Below are 20036 nucleotides of genomic sequence, written 5' to 3'. Positions count from 1 at the left end.
AGAAGCCAATCTCTCCAGCCATACATGGCTAAACAGGTAATGTATTTTTTAATACTATCGTTATGAAGGCAGCGCTGTGGCTCATAGAGGACTGGATATTTTTATACCACAATGATGAGTTTTTGTGACAGCTAAAAGACCACAGAACATAACTGCTATCACCAAACAGTCAAGGTTCGATGGTCACCCGAGCCAATGTTTGCTACCACCTTTGTGTATTTGTCGGACTAAATATGAAAGAAATCATAAAGTACAGACTAAATGTATCAACATTGTAGCTTTCCTACTAAACAACAAAATGCAATGTTATCTAGTGGCATGCTCTAATAATGTCTTGTTTCATGTTACTGACGCTCATTCTAGAATGAAACTTCAGCAGAAAGAAGTGGCATTACTGGACCTTGATAGCAGAACTTTATTTATGACTTATAACTTGTATTATACTCTATACTGTAGAGCAAGTCTTAAGAACTGAATATGGCGCTGAAAACAGTTGTTGCAGTGTTTTCAGCACACTGTGTGTTGTAACACAATGATTTCCTTTTCATTGACTGAAGGCCTCAGTGTACCCACAACATATACACACAACTAGGAAAGCTAGGAAATGCATGTACACAATATGAACTCTATTATGACTCATGGTTATGTAAAATACAGACTTGCAATACTGTTTTTCTAGATAGCCCATTGACATCAGATAGCCCATTGACATGAGGACAGCAGAAAGTCTCTACATTTTCCGTCGCAAACAAAAAAATCCTATTTTTCGACTACACCGTGAATAAGGAAGGTAGCGCCGTTGTAGCACTTTAGCAGCATTTAGATGGCACTTACTGATAGCACTTTGTAGTTTAACTTTATTGAAATTGTACTTTCTTGATTCTTGTTGTTCTGAGTTTGTACTCATGGTGGAATTGCACTTATTGTAAGTCGCTTTGGATAAAAGCGTCAGCTAAATTAAATGTAATGTAATAGCCGTTTACGTGACACAAACTGGATTACTGTAAAATGACACGAGTGAATGGTACTAACCTGCAGACCGATGGGACCAGGGGGTCCAGGGAAACCTCTGGAGCCTTCATCTCCCTTCTGTCCAAACATGCCCTGCTGACCTCTGGGACCAGATTCTCCATCAGCTCCCTGAGAAAACATACACACACATTTTAATAATTCATTTAGAGAAGAATGTTACAAGGACAGCAATATTAAATGTGCCGTAGGATACATCGTAGGCTTCACGGATATAAGCAGCAGCTGATGTGCTAACGACGTCACACATGCGCATGTGGTCCATGTCAATCTGTAAAACAGTCTTTTAGGACAATTGTACTCACAGCGGGACCTGGGGCACCTATGGGGCCTTGGAGACCAGCTGGACCAGGAGGACCCTAAACACAAACAAGAAAAAGTAACACATGTAAAAGTATGGCTTTGGGATTTGAAATAATAATTTAAAATGTAAAAAAAGATTACTGTTGTTTTTATAATGGTGTTAATGCTCTGTAAATGGGAAAATAACATATTCACAGTAACATCACCAATTCCTAAATGAATGTGAAATACTTTGATTCCCATAGTGCACCTGTTCTCCCTTGTCGGCTTTGCTTCCTTTCTGACCAGGCTCTCCAACCTCTCCCTGGGAAAGAGAAAAACACACACACACACAAAATACGTCTCAGGTTAGCTTTAATCATTTTCATGATATGAAAAGGATATGAGAAAAAATTATTAACACCTTATACTACTCCAACTGTATGGATGCATACATATGGCAATGTCAGTCTTCTTTGTTGCATTGTTCTGCTGAGACTTACGTTTGGCTGCTCAATAGAAGGCCCAATAATAACCTCAAGAGGTATCATGATTCCAGGAAGTGGAACAAGCAACAGTTTTTCACTTTTCCATGTCCTCTAATTGCGTTTACTGGCGCATTTGGTTATGAAGGCGGATAAGCAACAGTGATGGAAATAGAGACATATTTTCCATGCAGATGGCTTGAGTATGAACATTGGGATGAAAATTGATTGGCAATCTGGTTCAGTCCCAAAACATCCATCCCAGTTTGGGAATGGAAAAGGAGTTGTAACTGGGCCAATGGGATGGGGTGCTGAGGATGACTCACCTTGTCACCATCCTCTCCAGGTGGACCCTGAGGTCCAGCAGGCCCGGGCAGACCAACAGGACCCTGGACACCATCACGACCAGCGGGACCTAGAGGTCCTTTCTCACCCTAGAAGAGGGAAGGCATTTGTTTTCATTATATTTAGAAAACTAAAACCCTCAGAACTGAAGGTCAAAGGAAGCTAAAGGAATTAACTATTTAGAAACTATAAGAAATACATACAGGTGCTCCCTTCTCTCCAGAGGGACCTGGGGGACCCTGAGGGCCAGGTCTACCAGACAGGCCTATTGGACCAGCTGAGCCAGCAGAACCTCTTTCACCAGGAGAACCCTGTGAGTGTGAAAAAGAGAGGGAGATGATGAGCGAAAAATAAAAGGTTAAAGCCATGTTTTGTTTGTTGCGGAGAGAAAGAAACATATTTTGAGGTTTTCTCAGCCTAAACCTGAATAAAACAGAGTAGGCTGAACAATAACCGTTGCCATTAAGACATCTACAAAGCAAGACCTAACTGAGTCCCGCTGCTAATGGATCGACACACACTATACACCTACACACACAAACCCCTTTTCAGAGGAAAACAGAAAACAGCAGGAGCAGCGCACAGTAACAGGTTGCGTTTAAGTTCCCGTAAAGCAGAGCTGCTCCTTGAAAGCAGTCAGCATTATCTGCTGCCGGAGAGCTGACGTCTCGGTGGCTATAAGCTCCCAGCGGCTCACCCCCGCTGCTGAAAATGATTTTCTCAATGAAAGAGGCCGCTGCTGTGTATCAGTGCTCATATACAGGACATTAGTGTTCACCTAAATCTATGGTTATGTTGAAAGGCATTTTTTTGGGGGATCTCTGTTGCACTGAATTAACTCAATGTGTCTCTATAGATACACATACACACATTTGAACCTCCATATGACAAAAATGAAGACTAAATGTGTTTAATTAATTATCAAAATTAATTAATTTTCTTCACAAAAAGTGTTTGATGCATTGTTAAAATATATAATGGATCCCTGTTAAGAATGGTAGGAATACAAATCAGAGAGCAAATACAACAAATGTTAATGTTCAACATGAAAACAGCCGTCCAAGCTCAAAGCTGGTTGAATCCTATGGTTTCTACTCCACAGTGGGAAGTAAGTAACACTTAAATCTAGCTTTCATAATGTCCGCTGCCACTTTTTATAACCTTCATCATCCCCACTGAAAAAGTAATGAAAAACATTGTTGTTGGTAAACATCGTCACACTCATGGAAGAGAGTGAGGGGGCAAAAGACACGGCATCTCAATAATCTGTAACGATGACAGTTTCAGACCCTTATGCAACCGTAAAGGTGTATCAGGTAAAGTGTGTGGACATACAGCTTATGACAAAGGCAACTAAAGTTTGTGTTCACTGCAGGTTATTTTAATATTTGAAATGTTTGGCCTTGAGTAGGAAGTTACAAATGTATTCACGTTCCAGGGCTGTAATTACTGTAGTGGAGTCAAATTGCTGCTAGGATATTGACAACATTTTCCCTCAACATATTCATGCTTACATAAGTATTCATAAGTATCTCCTGAGCAGAGCATTATATTCATGAGTAAAAATAAGTGGCACAACTCACAATGGTTCCTGTGAGCATGACTTTAAACTGAAATTTATAACATAACATTTGCAATTTCCGCAGTGAATGCCAAATGTCTAGAGACAACGATAAGGGCCAATTAGATGCTTTTCTTTAAGTGTCTCTTTTTATAGCAGCTGGTATTTTGTGATTTTATTGCTTAAATACAAATGCACAAGCTGATGCAAATGGTGACAGCCACAGCCCATCACGTCAACCTCACCACTGAGTTTTGTGACGAAGCTCTAGAGTCTCCGTGACAATCTGAGAAGAATGAACACAGCTGGCGTAAAGTGCCAAGACGCTACCTTTGGGACTGATGAGGCATGTGTAGGAGCAACGCCCGGGATAACTAGACACTGTGACTCACCATATGGATGCTCTCCTGGCTGCGTGTGTTTGTTTGTTTGAGTCTGTTTCTGTGTGCCAGGAGGCAATGGTGCAAACAGTCTCACTACCAGATTCTCAAGCAGATGATCGCGCCAAAGACAAATCACTGTGCGCAGTGGGACGAGATGATATTTGGTGACGCTTTCATTGGAACATTAATATATAAAACACAGTTTACGTGACCGAGGGCTTGATGAGATTACTGTAGGTGTATTACACAAGCTCTCATTACACACGGTGCAGCTAACATTGATTTTCTAGAACATACTGCTCACCAAACGTTTTATGTTGTAGAACAAAATAATAAATAGTACTGTAATGTAAAGTAGTTAAACAAATAAAATAAATAGGTGTCCTGCTTCCATAGTGGTGATGTCATAAGAAAAGCGATGATAAAGGTGGCCTGGCAAAATTGAAGTCACTTGTAAAGATGTTTCTGTCCAAATGATGTAAACTGCCCTCTGGTACATATGCAGGCCATACTGCACAAGCCTTCATGCTAAGCAATAACACATATCAAATATAAAATGTCAGGAAAAACCCAATACATAGAGGGAAGAAAGACACTTTGATCCCAGGTAACTGTACTTACAACGGGACCAGATGGACCTTGGGGCCCTTCTCCTCCCTTCAGACCTGCTGGGCCCTGAGCAAAAGGAGGAAAACACACATTAGGTCCTTCTTGACATAACTATTAAACACTGTGTAACTTTATCCTATATATGCATTCTCTCTACAGCATGTGTGTATTTGGGTATATACAATTATCTCAATCTACACATCCCACAATCTCACATCATGAGTTTCAATTAGCTCATGCAGTGTTGTGGATAATGTGTCGTATGCGGGTGTCTTGTATGTTTGTCAAAGCCCATAATGTGTGTGTGTTTGTCTGTGTGCGGCTCCCTTGTGGGCCACAAAAGATCACGTGGCAGTCTGGGTAATGAGTCTCAGTTGGCTCTGGCTGGGTGCTGGAGTAAATTACAATGGCAGAAAACAATCAGCAGTGCTGTTGGCCTGCAGAGTCTGACTGACCTTGAGGATACAGGCAGCACAACACTTTCTTTCACAACAGCATATCCATTCCTAGCGACCACAGTCTAATTGCTAACATTTCCTCTTAATAATGTATTAAGTAAATAATGCATACAGAGAAAAACAAATAACATAGCTGTCCCCCCCCAAAAAAAATGCTGGCACTGAAATATGAAAAACATTGCAGGTCCTTGAGTTCCAAATGGAGCCCCTTACAAACATTCCCTACTTCTATAATAGAGGTCCATGATGCATTGCGGCGGTAAAACAGTGGTGTCAGTGGCGGTGGAGCGATGCAGAGGCACGCCTGTTCATTTGTAAGATGTCGCTTTGGATTTCCTCTGCACCGGATTGATTGCTAAGAGAGAATTCCAGGGCTGGTGTCGCTAATGAAGTGAATGGCTCTAGATAGATGCTGGTTCATTTGTTATGGAGCAATGTTCTGTCACATTCTACTAGCCAACACATGCAAAGGGAAGCTGTGATGAATAGGTGCAGGTGGAGTGCAGCTCTTACCGTAGCGCCTGGTAGACCTCTTTCTCCAGGGAAACCTCGAAGGCCCGGAGGACCATCTTTACCAGAGGATCCCTGTGGTCCAGGGTCTCCCTATACACACAAGCACACATGTTTGTGTTACACTTAGTGTACTTCAGAGCACTTAAACAATATGTTTTGTTGAGCAACAGAGAACATTTCTTCACTGCTAGACTAAAAGGAAGTGTCTGTTGTCAACTTCCTAAACCTGACTATTCAAACTAGGCTTTAGAATGTTTAGAAAATTAAGCTTGATGCTGCATGGACTGTTGCTCACCTCAAATGTATTGAGAAAGTGATTGTATTGTGCGGGGAACCTGACAGTGTTTCTAGAACAGCTGTTGTGTTTTTACAGTTTTAAAATTAAATGCAAATATTAATAACAACCAAACAAGTGATGCGTTCGTCCAATCAGGTGTAAGAAGGGTGTCTGGGTGTCATCTAATCAACATTATAGCCAGGTTGTTACACAGAATTAGGGTCCACATGACAATCAGCTATACAGCTGTTAAACTGGTGTATGATTTGCTTTACTGTGCTCAACCTTTGGACCTTTCAGATGTCGCAGATACCATTTTCAGAGATTCAAGCCTGCGATTGTTGTAATACATGTAAGTTTCAGTTGAGCTCCTCTCTCAGTGCCAGTGTCTGTCTGAAAGGGCTTTCAGTCTTCAGTCACTACTGTAGCAGCAGCGGCCATGAAGTGAAACAGACTGAGAACAAAGAGTCACAGATTTTAGATGACTTTAGATGACCTCATTCTTTTATTGAATTGAAATGAGTGAATTTAGATTGAAAAGCATACGAGAAGCAAACATAGAATATACTGACGGCTTTGCACATCCCACCAGGAACAGAAGTAAACTTGATTTGTAGCTGACATTAAACTCAATGGCCTGTTAGCCCCAATTAGTTAGTGCCATGAACTGTAATTTGAAGACAATATTTGTGTTAAATTGGTGACATATATGTATGCGTATACATATATATAGCAACACAACACAAAATACTACTTAAAGGCTCAAAAGCCCAAATCAAAAGTAAAAAAAAATGATATTCCAGCAAAAACAATTTCAGTTTTTACAACTGTTTGCATGCTCTCCCTTTTCGCTAACTCTTACCCCAGACAATGCAGAAACTGTTCAGAGTTAGTGCCAATAGTTTCAGGCCAGCCTCATTTATTTACTGGTTGATTTTGTAAACCGTATCTCTAAAACAAGAACATTTGACATCAGAAAAAGTTACTTCTGGCTTTGTTTGCTTTTCTTTTGTATTGGCAGGCTGACTTTATCTGCAAATAGGGAGACACAGAAGACTGGGCTTGAGAGGTATAAGAGGATTTGGGCTCTGCTGCCAAGACCTCCGCAAAGTGTCCCTGGCAAAGTGATGCACAGGCCTGAGCAGAGTGGGGAGGAAAATGGGCTTGTGGGCAGAAGAGGGTTTGGAGTTAGCTGACGAACTTGATTAAACTGTCTGCTTGGCAAAGACAGGAAGAAAATGAAAGAAGCAGAAGACATGGGTGCGTGAGGGAGGGTGTGGGGAGCAGGGGATGCTCAGTGGTCCTGGGAGTCAGGGGTTTGGTTTGGAACAGCCCATACTTCTACAAAATGGCTACTGTCTGCTCCTAATGGACACTCAATTGTCGGCCGGGGAGAGCCAGCGAGGAATACAGCCCCAATTCTCAACTACTATATCTTCAGTGGTCATTTGCCAGAGGCTCATGTAGCACAGATAGAACTGATGAGACTTTGGTGTTGGCTGGGGTGTGTTTCTGGGTGAATTAATTGCTATAGATTTATTTCTGCTTTCTCAGAATTGTATTTAAGCAACCCTGTAGTCTTTTGAGCTTTGAATGCCTTCCAGAAATGTAGCTGTTAAGAAATGTGATTGCAGCTGGCTCAATCTGATAAATTAAATCATGTACTATATTTGCAACTGCATAAGTTCCATTTGCAGCCCACTTCTATACTGTTGATCTCTCTATCAACCTCACTGGCTTCCTCTCTTCAGTATAATTAACACAAATCTAATAAAGCCAATCAGGAAATCTGAGCAGACTCTTTTGAACCAATCACTATGTTTACAGTATCTGTTACCATAGGAGAGAAGGGGAGCAAAGGCATTACTATGCTACTTTAGTAAAACAAAAGAGAAGACTAATTGTAATAGTACTTCTCTCTACTTCAGTAGAGTATACGAGAAACACATACCTTCGCTCCCTCCTTGCCAGCAGCACCTGGAAGACCCTGCTCACCGGGTGGGCCAGGGGGTCCAGGGTGGCCTCTCTCACCAACGGGACCAGTCTCTCCAGTTGGTCCCTAAAGGGGCAATCACACAGTTTGATATTATTTTCAGTTCAACATAGCAATGCTACAATATGGAGAATTAAGTTATTAAAGGCCTATTAAATTGATCATGTACATCAATACTTTAGACCATTAGTCAGTGGCTATCCAAAATCCACACCCAAAAAAAATCTATTTCCAAAATGACAGCTGTTATAAACAGATCCATTATCGTATAGTAAATAATAACCAGTCACTGAAGACGGTTCACAAAACCACATACACATTGCTTGCTTTACATCTATACACATTTATATATTAACATTGCTTTGAATAGCTGTTGTTATTTTTGCCGACATCTGTCAGATAGCTAGCTTACTCCTGCTGTATTGCTTTTTCCCAAATGATAAGCTTTTAAGGAGGGTATTACAATACCCTCTAGATGTCACATTCAAAATGTATTCTTTAATAATAAATGTATTTTTTTAATAATTAATTTCTCTTACCTGGGGGCCGACAACACCTCCTGGGCCTGGTGGACCAGTTTTCCCTTGGAAACCCTGAAGAAAACATTTCAAGGATTTATTCATACAGTTTATGCTGCTGTCCTGATTGACATCAGCAGAAAGTCTCTACATTTACAACTAAAAACATATCTTTTTAGACTACGCCGTGAATAGGGAAGGTAGCGCCGCAGTAGCACTTTAGTAGCACTTAAATGTCACTTACTGATAGCAATTTGTGGTTTAACTTTATTGAAGAAATTGTACTTTCTTGATTCTTGTTTTTCTGAGTTTGTACTCGTGGTTGAAATGCACTTATTGTAAGTCACTTTAGATAAAATCGTCAGCTAAATGAAATGTAATAATAATGTAAAATAAAGCACACAGCTTATCTATCAAAACCTAGGCAAAGAAAGCATAAAGATTCAACTTGAATGTGTTTCAGATGATAAAACGGGATTACGGCTTTGGCTTGCTAATACCTTGATGTAGGAACATAACAACGCTGACTAGTCTTTTGATATTTTGTATACCTCTTCATTGAAAAGATATTAATATTACATGAAAAGATTGCACAGCTTTTAGCCTTTGCCGATAAGAAGAAAAGTAGACAAACATGAAACAGAGCGAGAGGTGACATGCAACACAGGTCTCTGGCTGGAATCAAACCAGACTTTCAGGTCGGATCCTGTACCTTATACAGCATTTGGAAAAAACATCACAATGAACAAACCTTTCACTATATCTTTCTAACACTAGTATCGTGCCAGAAACGCTAGGTCCATTAAGTCTCTCTGATGTGTTGTATCACCTCCCCACTGCATGAAGTATCACATGACCTCAGAGTTTGGCAGTTGCAATTAGGATTGACAAAGCAGACAGGCAACAGAGGCACGCAAAGCAGACAAAGGTCACTTGATATGCCATTGACACGTAATTATAAATCCCACTGCTCTTCATGTCAAGACACTCCCTGTGTAGCTGGTTGAGGTTAAGCATTGACCTTGAGTGGGCAGGGTCAGGATAGCGATAGCCCATTGTTCAGGGAATAGTACATGAACAAACCTCACACGAGCATGGACTCCTGGCCAATCCTAGTGTGCCAAGAAAAGCAGTGGGATTCATAATAACCCGTCATTGACCATCTTTTTTGAAACTTTAACTTAAAAGGATGCCTGTTTTGTCATGACTATTTAATCTATGATTGACATACTTTAAAAAACCTGATTTGAAACCAAGTTTTCCTCGCCCTTGAATTTTCACTGAATGGCCTTTTATTAAGGTACTACAATAGTACTACAATACTCTGATGTATTTTCTCTACCTAGCCAACCAATCAATCTACTTCTTGTTTACACCGGCAACCAGATGCCTAGTGTACGTGAACAGTCATGTGATATCTGTTTTCAGGGTTTGCTATTATGGACGGACATCAATTCGAAAACAATGCTGAAGCACCCGCGTGGACGGAGATCACTTTTTGTTTAAAAAAAAAAAAAAGTATTATTGTGGATGTAGCCTGAGTCCGAAATCCAATCTTCTCTCAGCTTAGGATGTCTTTAAGGATTTATTTATAGAACAAAAACATGGTCTGCACTCTTTTTTTTGTCTATGATAGAAAGTTAGCGAGTCAGTGAGAGGCTTGTCCATCTCGAGGGGTCAATTTTTCCTATCTTGGAAACTTAATTTAACATAGGACAAGCAGTTAGGATATGTTTCTGTAACGAGGCCCCTGGTTAATAAAGTAGTGTGTATAACATCAAAAGCCCTCTATATATCTCTATGAGAGCTGATGAGCCAAACCAGAGCCAGGGGACATTGAGTTTACTTTAGTCTGCAGCGAGACACCTGACTCCAATAGGATGATAATGTTGCTCTATGTCTGCTGAATGTGTAATTAGGCATCTGGCAGCTATCACATTAGCCACAACTTCATGAGCCGATGGCGTTATCATTCCGCCAATGTGTCCAAGTTTTCCTGCTTCCTAGTTTGTCAACAATTGCATGCAGCTTTAAATTTACAAATCTGAGTAAGAAAAAACAAACTTTTCCTGATTAAAATATTTAAATAAGCAATTGCTCAATGTTGCTATTCGCTGCACGAATCCAAACCACTTTTCCATGCATTGTTTGTTGCACAAGTTTACATTCACAGTACGCGGTTGATTTGCATGCAGCATTCCCTATGGATATGCTTAAGCAGATTCAAACAGCCAAACAAGACAAGCAAAAAAAAGACAGAAGTTCAACTTCTCAAGCATCGACTCCAAAACTACAGCTCAAATCCGATGAACTTCTGTCTTCCGGGAGAGTAACAATCCAATCTGCATTTGCTTGAGTCTTTCAAGTACTCTCCAAATATGTGATGTTTGGAGGCCAGTTATTACATTAATTAATACAGCAGGAGGATGAAGATAAATGATGTCTGGTATCATTAACATATATTTTATAACAGAGACATATCTGTTATCTATATTGGAGTTGTTGGCTTCCCAGACATATAAAAATGTAATGTTTGAAGACTCCAAGGACAGAGTGTCAGCTGCCCACTGACCTTTCTACTTTGACTTTGAATGTTTTACTGATTTTCATTTGATCTTTGCATCCCTCAGTCATCACACTCCATACTTAACGAATTGTCACAAAGGTATTGCATTTCAAAATCATTTCAATTGCAATTTATTATCCCACAACCAAACAAAGTTTTCAAATCCCAGCTCTGAGAAGAATCCTGGCTGACTTATGACTCCAGCCCTATTGATCACTGTGTTGTGATTTATGGTGATGTATTATTCAACGGAAACCCTCAAGCCATGCTGTTACAGCATCAGCCCTGATCCAGAGACACCGATTCAAATCTTTATTTGCACTTCCTCAAATGCAAGTTGTGTTGCCGGGAATGGCTGCCTATAAGCATCTTTACTGCTGTGATCTATTCTCATATTGGATACTTGTGGAGTGTGTTCATCAGCACATAAATCTACAGTCATAAACACCTTAATGAAGACGATTTCATTGTAGCTTGAATAGCTGCAAAGGCAGGGAAGCACTCATGTGTGGTGTATTACATTATCTATAGGAAGGAGGCAAGCGAAAAGGGAAGCTTTAATGATAGAGGCGATGATCTGTCAAGCTTTTAGGAGAATTTATTGGCCTCTGAGCCTCGTCAAACCAAGGTGCACTGATGCATACCAAGTACGGAGGAATCGAAGTTGAGAGCAGGGATCGCAACGAGATCAAATCCAAGTTTGCTTTGTTTTTGTTTATTGTCAGATAACTCTTATGTCCCATGGGATACAACATTTACGCATCAATACATCTTCAGTTCAGATTTAGGACAGGGCTTTCTCATTCAGCTTATAACTTCATTTTGAAAAAATTCTACATGAACCATCATGCAGTGCTGATTTCTGCTGTTTTTTGTTGTATCTCATTGTGACACAAGGACACCTTGTTGCAACTGGACAATCTCTGTTCAGCATCCTACCATTGCATATTTGTGAACTTTAAAAAGTAACAAGATAGGAACTGCATCAGAGAGGAATTTCCCCCAGCTCCCTCAAGTCCATCTCTATGAGATAGGCATCTGAGCCATCTGGATTTACTCAGACAGACTGAAGTGTGCGTGTGCGTGTGTGTGTGGCTGTCTGTGTACGTACATGTGTAAATAGAGACGAGACAAGCAGACAGACTCAGACAATGTTCGCAAAGGGCTTTGTTTTTCGAGTTCTTCCTTAAGGGACATGCCTGCCCCTTTGGCATCCCCCTGAGATGTTGTATCACTGATTGTAATCCCCAGCATACAAGGGCAATAGAGATAAGATATGGAGGAGGGAGAGTGGGGAGATTCAATTGAAGTGCAGCTCACTGATTGGGAGGATCAGATCCGTCCTTCAATCGAAAGGCAATTTAAAGAATGAGAGCTAAAAAGCTCTCGTTGGCAACATTACCCTTAAAGGTAATGAGTAACTGAGTACCAGCCATTAATATAACTAAAGTATTTTTTGCGGGATTAAAACAAGATTAGCCTGAGAACTGAGAGGATATTCCTAATTAAACATTTCTGAGAAACAGAAAAGTTGTGAAGTGTCACACTCTTGTATTAGCTCTTGAGATGGAAATATGCCAACGTTTGAGAAATGATGCTGTATTGTGTTTCAAGGTTGACGTGAGGTCTGCAGTTTCTACACTCAGCAGGAAGCTGCAGGCTGAGCCTAACAGGAGCCACACAGGTGAGTGAAAGCTCAAATCTTTAGGACTCACCGTCTCACCACGCTGACCAGGGTGTCCGGGCAGCCCGTCCTTTCCTGGTGGGCCCTGTTAGAAATCAAGAAACACACTTACTAGGTAACCAAGCACATACATCATAATCATATTCCCATCTGAAGTGAATAATGGCATAATGACATTGTCCCTATTGCTGAAATGAAAGGGATTTTGTTTTTCAAGCACTGATATCTTATTATTGCATTATTGTGTAAATACTTTGAAGGCATAATATACGAGACAAACTTATTTTTCAGACAGTAAAGTCATAGTTAGACTACTAGAACGCTAATGAAAACATAACAGGTTCTGTTGAAAGGAACAACATCATTTGCTGACGGCTAAGAGCCAGCTATGAATCTAACCTGAATCGATAGGTGGAAATTACCATTTGTCTCCTGCCCAGACTGGGGAGTGAGAAAATGGGTTCCGCTTCAGTAACAGTTAGACTAATGATCCCTGCACAGAATTAGGGATATTGCTATGTATTACTGCACCCTGAACTCTGCAAATTGAATCAATTCTGACTCATAATGTTTGCAAACTAGGCTAATCTGCCACTGAAACAGCAGGAACCGTACAGCCTCACTGTTGTTTTTACACGACATTGATCTATGAAGTGCGAACAGTGTGCAGGAAGGAGAATTTCTTACAGGAGGGCCTTTTGGTCCAGAGAAGCCCACCGGTCCCTGAGGTCCTTGAGGCCCCTGCAGTAGACAAACAAAATGTCAGATGAATGAGAGATGCACAGAGAATACAGTCATATGGTGGCCGACTGCATCGTGCAGAAAGAAAAGCAAAACAGTGACAAGTTGAATCAGTTGTAAGGATAGAGAGCTGTCAACGCTTTTCACTATCAGCCATACCCAAATAGTTCACAATATTATCTGATTATCTACAGAAGATTTGAAAATATTTAATGCTATCAATTAAATTAATCTTTACCTCTGTTTATTGTGTGATTTGTCTCCTATTTGGCAAATGAATTACACTCAAAATAGTAAAGAATCCATATTTTCATATGTGTATTTTTAACACGATATCCATGCTTCATTTTTTATCTTAAATACGTACCGGTATATTACAACACCCCTAGAAGGAGATCATTCGGACTATTAATTATGACTATTTTCAGAGTAGCTTGAGAAAGCAAATTGAAGCTATCCAGAACAAAACAGTGACCTACAATGATTGCTGAGTCATTGTTCAGCAGGTCATTGTAGTGAGGTTTATCTTTAAATCATATTCATCCGTCACATTAGTTTACTTTACTTCTCCTTTGGGACTGATTAAGATATATCATTTCCATAGAAACGTACGGAAACTGTTAAACAGTACAGACAGAGTTTATGACTTTATATTTGCCATATATATTTTCTGTGACCGCCCACATAGCATCGTGTATTTCAAAAGCCAAAAGCAGAAAATCCAGTAGAGTCTAGTATTAGTCAAACGTGGGGCCTTTATCATATGATGCTCATGATTCAGACTCCAGTGTGACATTGGAAATGTATTTATATAAATTGAAATCAATTTAGGCAAGATCTGTACCTAACTGCTACCCTTATGTTCTTGTTTTGGATTTCATCTGACAGAAGGGAGGCTGTTTTCTGATGAACTTGCCTTCATCATGCTTTGTCACAGTTATACATATTAATTTCTCCCCCTGCAGTGTTAAGACAATGTCTGCAAACTGAACAATTGTTGCAGCTTTCTTTCTTGTTTAATGCCTCCACTAGATTCTAATCAAGGCTTCACATTTGCTTTGTTACACGGAGAAATGACATTGTACTAAAACACCAGTGGAAATATAACACAAACTAATAAAACATTTTAAATGAAGTGCCACTGGTAGAGGACTATTATTGTGAGGCAAAAGGAGAGATAATTCACTTTGCCACTAAGCACTTAGCCACCAATTCATTGCTCAATAGAAATTCCAATAAATCTAAATTTGGGGGAAAGAAATGTAAGAATTTTTTTTTTTTTGTTATGTCTTTAGTTTAAAACATTGTAAATGAGAATCTTTCTTTATTTCAACTCAAAAAACGTAGGAAAAACCAAATGTTCTACATCGCAGTAAGCTGCCCTAACCAGGAAACATATTAATGTGTTTTCGGGCAAGTAAGACTTCATAGAGCAAATAATTCCTTTATGTTGATGAAATCGAATCCTAGATTAGATTAGACAAACTACATTAAGGCCTTTAAGTTTACACAAATAGTCTAAATATCAGTTTATTGGAGGTGGATGGCACTGAATGGCCTCAGACAATATCATGGACTTACTCTCTCACCAGGACCGCCTGGAGGACCGTCGTTGCCTGATGTGCCCTGCAACACACAACCACAGATCATGAGCAGTTCATATTTAGATATGTTTTAAAACTGTGCATATTTGACAATAGTGCTCAATGGGAGCAGTAGAAGGATGATATAAATATATCATGGTTTCATTGGTCAAGTCTCATTTCTGCTTGATAATAAAGCCCAGTAAAAAGTCCAAAATCTGATTAGGACATCTGGTGTACCTTGGGACCGGGCTTTCCTGTTGGACCTCTGGCTCCTCGACCCCCACGAGGACCCTACAGAAGAGAACACAACTCAAGAGTCGAACAGACAGCCTGGTAATGCTATGTAAAAGTTACAACAGTCGGATGAGATCATGTAAAATCCTGAAACTGTAAGAATGCGTATGATTCAGTTGGGTAGAAGGTGATTTGATGCTCTTTAAATACAGTTGTTTCATTAATTATGGAAATCATGGAGTGAAAAATACGTACCGTTGGACCTCTTTGACCTCTTGGACCAGCTTTGCCTGCCAAGCCCTGTTAGATAACAAAGACAAACATTTTAGGCACCCACACATGCTTCCTGTTTGTCATTATTCAACATTAATCCACTTCTGACAGCACAATACAATCTGTCCTACAAAAAAGGGCTCAATTCCCTTAATTAATGGCAAACGGCCACAGAACAATGTGTTCCCTGTTCCACATAAATAACTTCAGACTACCAAAAGAATCCTGTAAAAAAGAACGTGAGGTTGGGATATTACGCCTAATATCTTTGTTAGATAATAGGAAATAAGGAAACAACAGGTTACATTTAAAGGACAACATTGAGCAACATGCACTTCTAGAATAACAACAAACAAGTAATATTATTTCCACTGGTTGGCTGCCTAGAGGAGCAGAAACAGCTTGCCAACAAATGCAGCAATATTTCTACAATAGCTTAAAATGGTTTACTGGTTTTAAGTCAAAACAGGACAAAGTTTGACGGTATGTATCATTTTGGCAGCTAGTCTTGGCATAAGTGAGATAATGTACTTCAAAGTGTCCATTAAATGCATCTGATGTACTAATTTCTTACCACTACCAGACATTTAAAATGGATACTTTTTCAAACACCAACTCCATGAATCAATTATTTTATTAGGGTGAATTAAGCTAGGAATATGTTGGCCATCTCATACTTCCTGTAAAACCTGTACCATGAACTCTTTTTTTCAGCAATTCTTAAAATTGTGTGTGAGCAACTAATTTTTTCAAGTCGCGAAAATGGGGATAGGGTGTCAATGGAAGTGCGGTTGTTTCCACGTCGTTTGTTCTCTCCTCAACATTGATTTTGCTGCTGCTTCTGTTTTTTTTGTGTGCAAAGTCACCATACAGATGCCTTTATAATAGGAATCAATTTTCTTTTGTGCTGGGAATTGATGGTGTGATGATTTTCATACACAAACAGGCAAAGGGTGTATTCTCAGTGAGTGCGTTGTTTCTTACCCTGGCTCCTTTCTCGCCGTTGGCTCCAGGGAACCCAGGGAAACCACTCGAGCCCTGTCAATAGGAGAGGGAGATGTCAGGGAGATGCTGGATGGGTCAGGGCATGCATGATAATGAGGGCTCATCATGTTCTGTATTTATCTGCACTATTGTTTGATATCTACAGTTAAAGACTGTAGTTTCACACAGTTAACACCATGGCCCCTTATAGAAAATGGAATGAATTTCTCACGTTTAAAAATGAAAAAACGATCACTTCCATGAGCTTAACATTTTGTTCCTTCTTGAGTCGTTATTGTTTTTCTAAAATATATGTCTCTGTTCCACTTGAACACCACTATTTAATTCAATGAACTTTTTGTTTTAATCGTAAAGCACATTCTCAATATTCCTGTGGAGTGAATCTCTACCATGTTTATCAAGCTAGCAGAGTAGAGGAAGTTTCTCGGGCGAAGTCTCAAAATGTATAGATTATGTGGGGAACATACACACGTACAAAAAGAGAGGAGGAGTTTAAAACAAAACAAAAGGCTTAGCACAAGACCCCTGTCAACACAAGACAAGGTGACATGATTTATTTTCCTTTAGTCAAACTCTGTTATTAGGGGATTAAAAGGCACCTTACCCATTCTGCACCACCTCACCACACGTTGCATTGGGGACATTCAATAAAAAATTCAATCAATGATAAACCATAACTTCCTCACGACTGCTCAATAATGTGTAATACCCTGTGTGTTATAAGCTTTTGAAGAACTTTGATTCACTTATTCATGCAGTTCATTATGTTTTTAGATTGTAGGAGGATAAAGTCAGATAAAAAAAAGGTCAAACCTGGCAAATCAAATGTTGTTGCATTACATTATGTAAATGACCCACTGATAAAGCAATTAGTTACTAATTATAAGTCCTTTGTAATTAGTGCTTTATTAGAAAGTGGTACCAACATTTCTGCAGGTCGCATCGTTAAAAAAGACGCAGGGCACGCTTCATTTTCAGGACGGTCACTTCGACAATGTTGTTTCGTCAAAGCAGCGTGTATAATATGTGTTGCATAAATTATCCGCACAAAAGCCCTCATGCTCCCCAGGAATGCAGGTAACACTTATCTCCTTTGACTGTCACGCTCTACTGGTTCTGCACTAAAATGGTTTATCAAAATCTAAGGGTTTTCTACTATGAACAGTTTCAAATAAATCTGTTAATGGTAAATCCATTTCATGTTGTGCCAGTGGTCACTGAGATGTCGTCACAGTTCTGATAACAGAGCATGCTGGTGCAGATACAGTCAGTAAAACCTCCCTTACTGTTGGGAGAGAGACATTAAATTACCTTCGGTCCTTGTCTTCCTGGATAACCTGGCAATCCTGGAACACCCAGTTTACCCTGAGAGACATTAACAGCACACGTCGTCAGCCCAGCAACACAACTTCAGCACATAACACAACTGAGATGAAAGCACATGATTCTTGTATTGGCTTTTCAACACCTATGGTCGTTGAGCCCTATTACCTTTTCTCCAGCAGGACCAAGAGGACCTGAGTCTCCGTTGGGACCAGATCGACCTTTGGGACCCTCAGGACCATCCTCTCCACGGGACCCGAGCATGCCGAGCTCACCCTACAACCCAAACACATACAGAGACTATCACAATGATGTACGGCAATTGCCTCCATGTAAAGACTAAAGATCTGACTGGACATGTCGGAGGTTATTTGTATGACAGATGGAGGTCCTCACCCGGTCTCCTTTGATACCCATGTCTCCCTTGAAACCTGGGAAACCATCCTCGCCCTGAAATGAGTCAAAAACAAGTTTTGCATTTGCCAGAAATTGTTCCTTTATATCATTATATTGTTATTCAAGGCATTTGTTTATTTCTGAAATGAACTATTTTCTTCATTTCACTGGGGAATTTATTAAGTCGCCTGACATTTTCTGTTAAGAATTCAGCGTGCATACGTTCACTCTCTGAATCGGAGGATCGATGCTGCTCCCTGCTGGCCGGGTAGTGGAACAGCAAAAGCAAGGGACTCTGTTAAGCTGTTGAGCTTGATTTACATAAGCTCTATATCTAGCACCTGCAAACACTGATTTTAGGTATTTGGAATACACTGATGTAATGAATAAAATATGAGGGTCAGATACAAGAAAAAACAAAAAATTCTCAGCAAAACATTGAATGGAGATTTCGTACAATGAAACCATATAATAGTTTCGTGAAATTTGTAATTGAACCAAAATGTCATAATCAAATGGACACTGAGGGACACTATTGACCATCAGACACTTCTTTTCTCGGACACTTTCTCTCTCTGGTCTGTCACTCGTCCATGTTTTTAACCCTATCTGATGCATAATGCAGCATTGAGCATGTCTGTTCTCACATCACGACACACACACACACACACACACACACACACACACACACACACACACACCTGAGGCATCCTTTATTCATAACAAACGCCTTCTCTTCAAGGTTTGGCTTTTGAATCTCCTGCTACAGTATAAATAATTCAATGATTCAAAAAACAATGGTATGACTACTTTCATTGTTGTGAGAACAACACCCTAGTCAGAGAATGGCTTTTATACAGCAGAATAACTGTATTGATTCTAAATACATTTTAAAAGGCACATTAAAAGGCAGCTTAGTTTAAATTCTACATGGTGACGCACACAGTCACACACTTCAAAAGTGCTTGAGATGGATTGCAGTGTTCTTTGAAACCAAAAGCCTCGAGCGTGACAGCTTTACGCTCAACAACTGATTGAGGGTCACTCCAAGAAAGGCTCTGTCTCCACTGAAGATGGCTATCGACTGACCTCTGCGTGGCTCTTTCAGGCTGCAGCAGCCGTCCACTCCAGCTCAAAAGAGCCAACACAAAGTTGGAGGGGCAGGTAGACGGCCGCACTTACAGACAGAATATCTGTGACAATATCTGCGAATATGTTCACAGGCCGCTCCCAAACTTTTATTTCGCTATCACCTTCACCACAAAGTGAGTGATGTTTGGATAAACACTCTGACATACGGTACTTGCGAAGCTTGTTTAAACTTTCGTCTGTTGATTAAACTTGTCAACGTACGTTTTAAACAGCAGGTTGAACACAAGTTAGAGATCTTAATCGGGTTGCTATGTTATTGTAGGATTGAAGATTGTATTGTAGATTGAGAAAATAGTTTGAAGTGGGTCCGAATATTTACTGAATCGTTGTTGACAAAAACTACAGAAATATTTAGTAATTACATTGACATGCGTCATATGATTCATATCCTGTTTTGGATGCTCAGTGGCGATAATTTTAGAGGTAAATTAAAAAAATTACGTGGCAACAATTTAGTAGTTTTAAGAAGTTTTTACCTTCTCTCCCTTCCCGCCCTTGAGACCACGGACACCATCAGCACCCTATTGGACATGAAAGAGAGATAATGACATTACAAACATGACAGAACACAATACAATACCATTATGTACAGTACATTCAAAGGGAGGACTTTATCTAGTGAG

General features: G+C 40.0%; 1 protein-coding gene across 2 annotated transcripts in view; it reads right to left on the bottom strand.

Moving 5' to 3' along the window:
• col11a1a (collagen, type XI, alpha 1a) overlaps window positions 1–20036 on the bottom strand; it is a gene marked incomplete at its 5' end in the record, with an annotated part of 72243 nt that overhangs the window by 17970 nt on the left and 34237 nt on the right. For both annotated transcript variants that reach the window (XM_079234498.1, XM_079234499.1), the window contains 19 exons: window positions 1033–1140; window positions 1335–1388; window positions 1583–1636; window positions 2123–2230; window positions 2345–2452; window positions 4707–4760; window positions 5666–5755; window positions 7894–8001; window positions 8475–8528; window positions 12735–12788; window positions 13391–13444; window positions 15026–15070; window positions 15268–15321; window positions 15520–15564; window positions 16522–16575; window positions 17854–17907; window positions 18034–18141; window positions 18262–18315; window positions 19890–19934. In XM_079234498.1, coding sequence (XP_079090624.1) covers window positions 1033–1140; window positions 1335–1388; window positions 1583–1636; window positions 2123–2230; window positions 2345–2452; window positions 4707–4760; window positions 5666–5755; window positions 7894–8001; window positions 8475–8528; window positions 12735–12788; window positions 13391–13444; window positions 15026–15070; window positions 15268–15321; window positions 15520–15564; window positions 16522–16575; window positions 17854–17907; window positions 18034–18141; window positions 18262–18315; window positions 19890–19934 — 1305 coding nt within the window. The remainder of the gene's footprint in view (window positions 1–1032; window positions 1141–1334; window positions 1389–1582; window positions 1637–2122; window positions 2231–2344; window positions 2453–4706; window positions 4761–5665; window positions 5756–7893; window positions 8002–8474; window positions 8529–12734; window positions 12789–13390; window positions 13445–15025; window positions 15071–15267; window positions 15322–15519; window positions 15565–16521; window positions 16576–17853; window positions 17908–18033; window positions 18142–18261; window positions 18316–19889; window positions 19935–20036) is intronic.

Source organism: Taurulus bubalis (genome assembly GCF_910589615.1).
Source record: "Taurulus bubalis genome assembly, chromosome: 18".
NCBI classification, from domain to species: domain Eukaryota; kingdom Metazoa; phylum Chordata; class Actinopteri; order Perciformes; family Cottidae; genus Taurulus; species Taurulus bubalis.
This window is presented reverse-complemented; position numbering and strand designations above follow the sequence as displayed.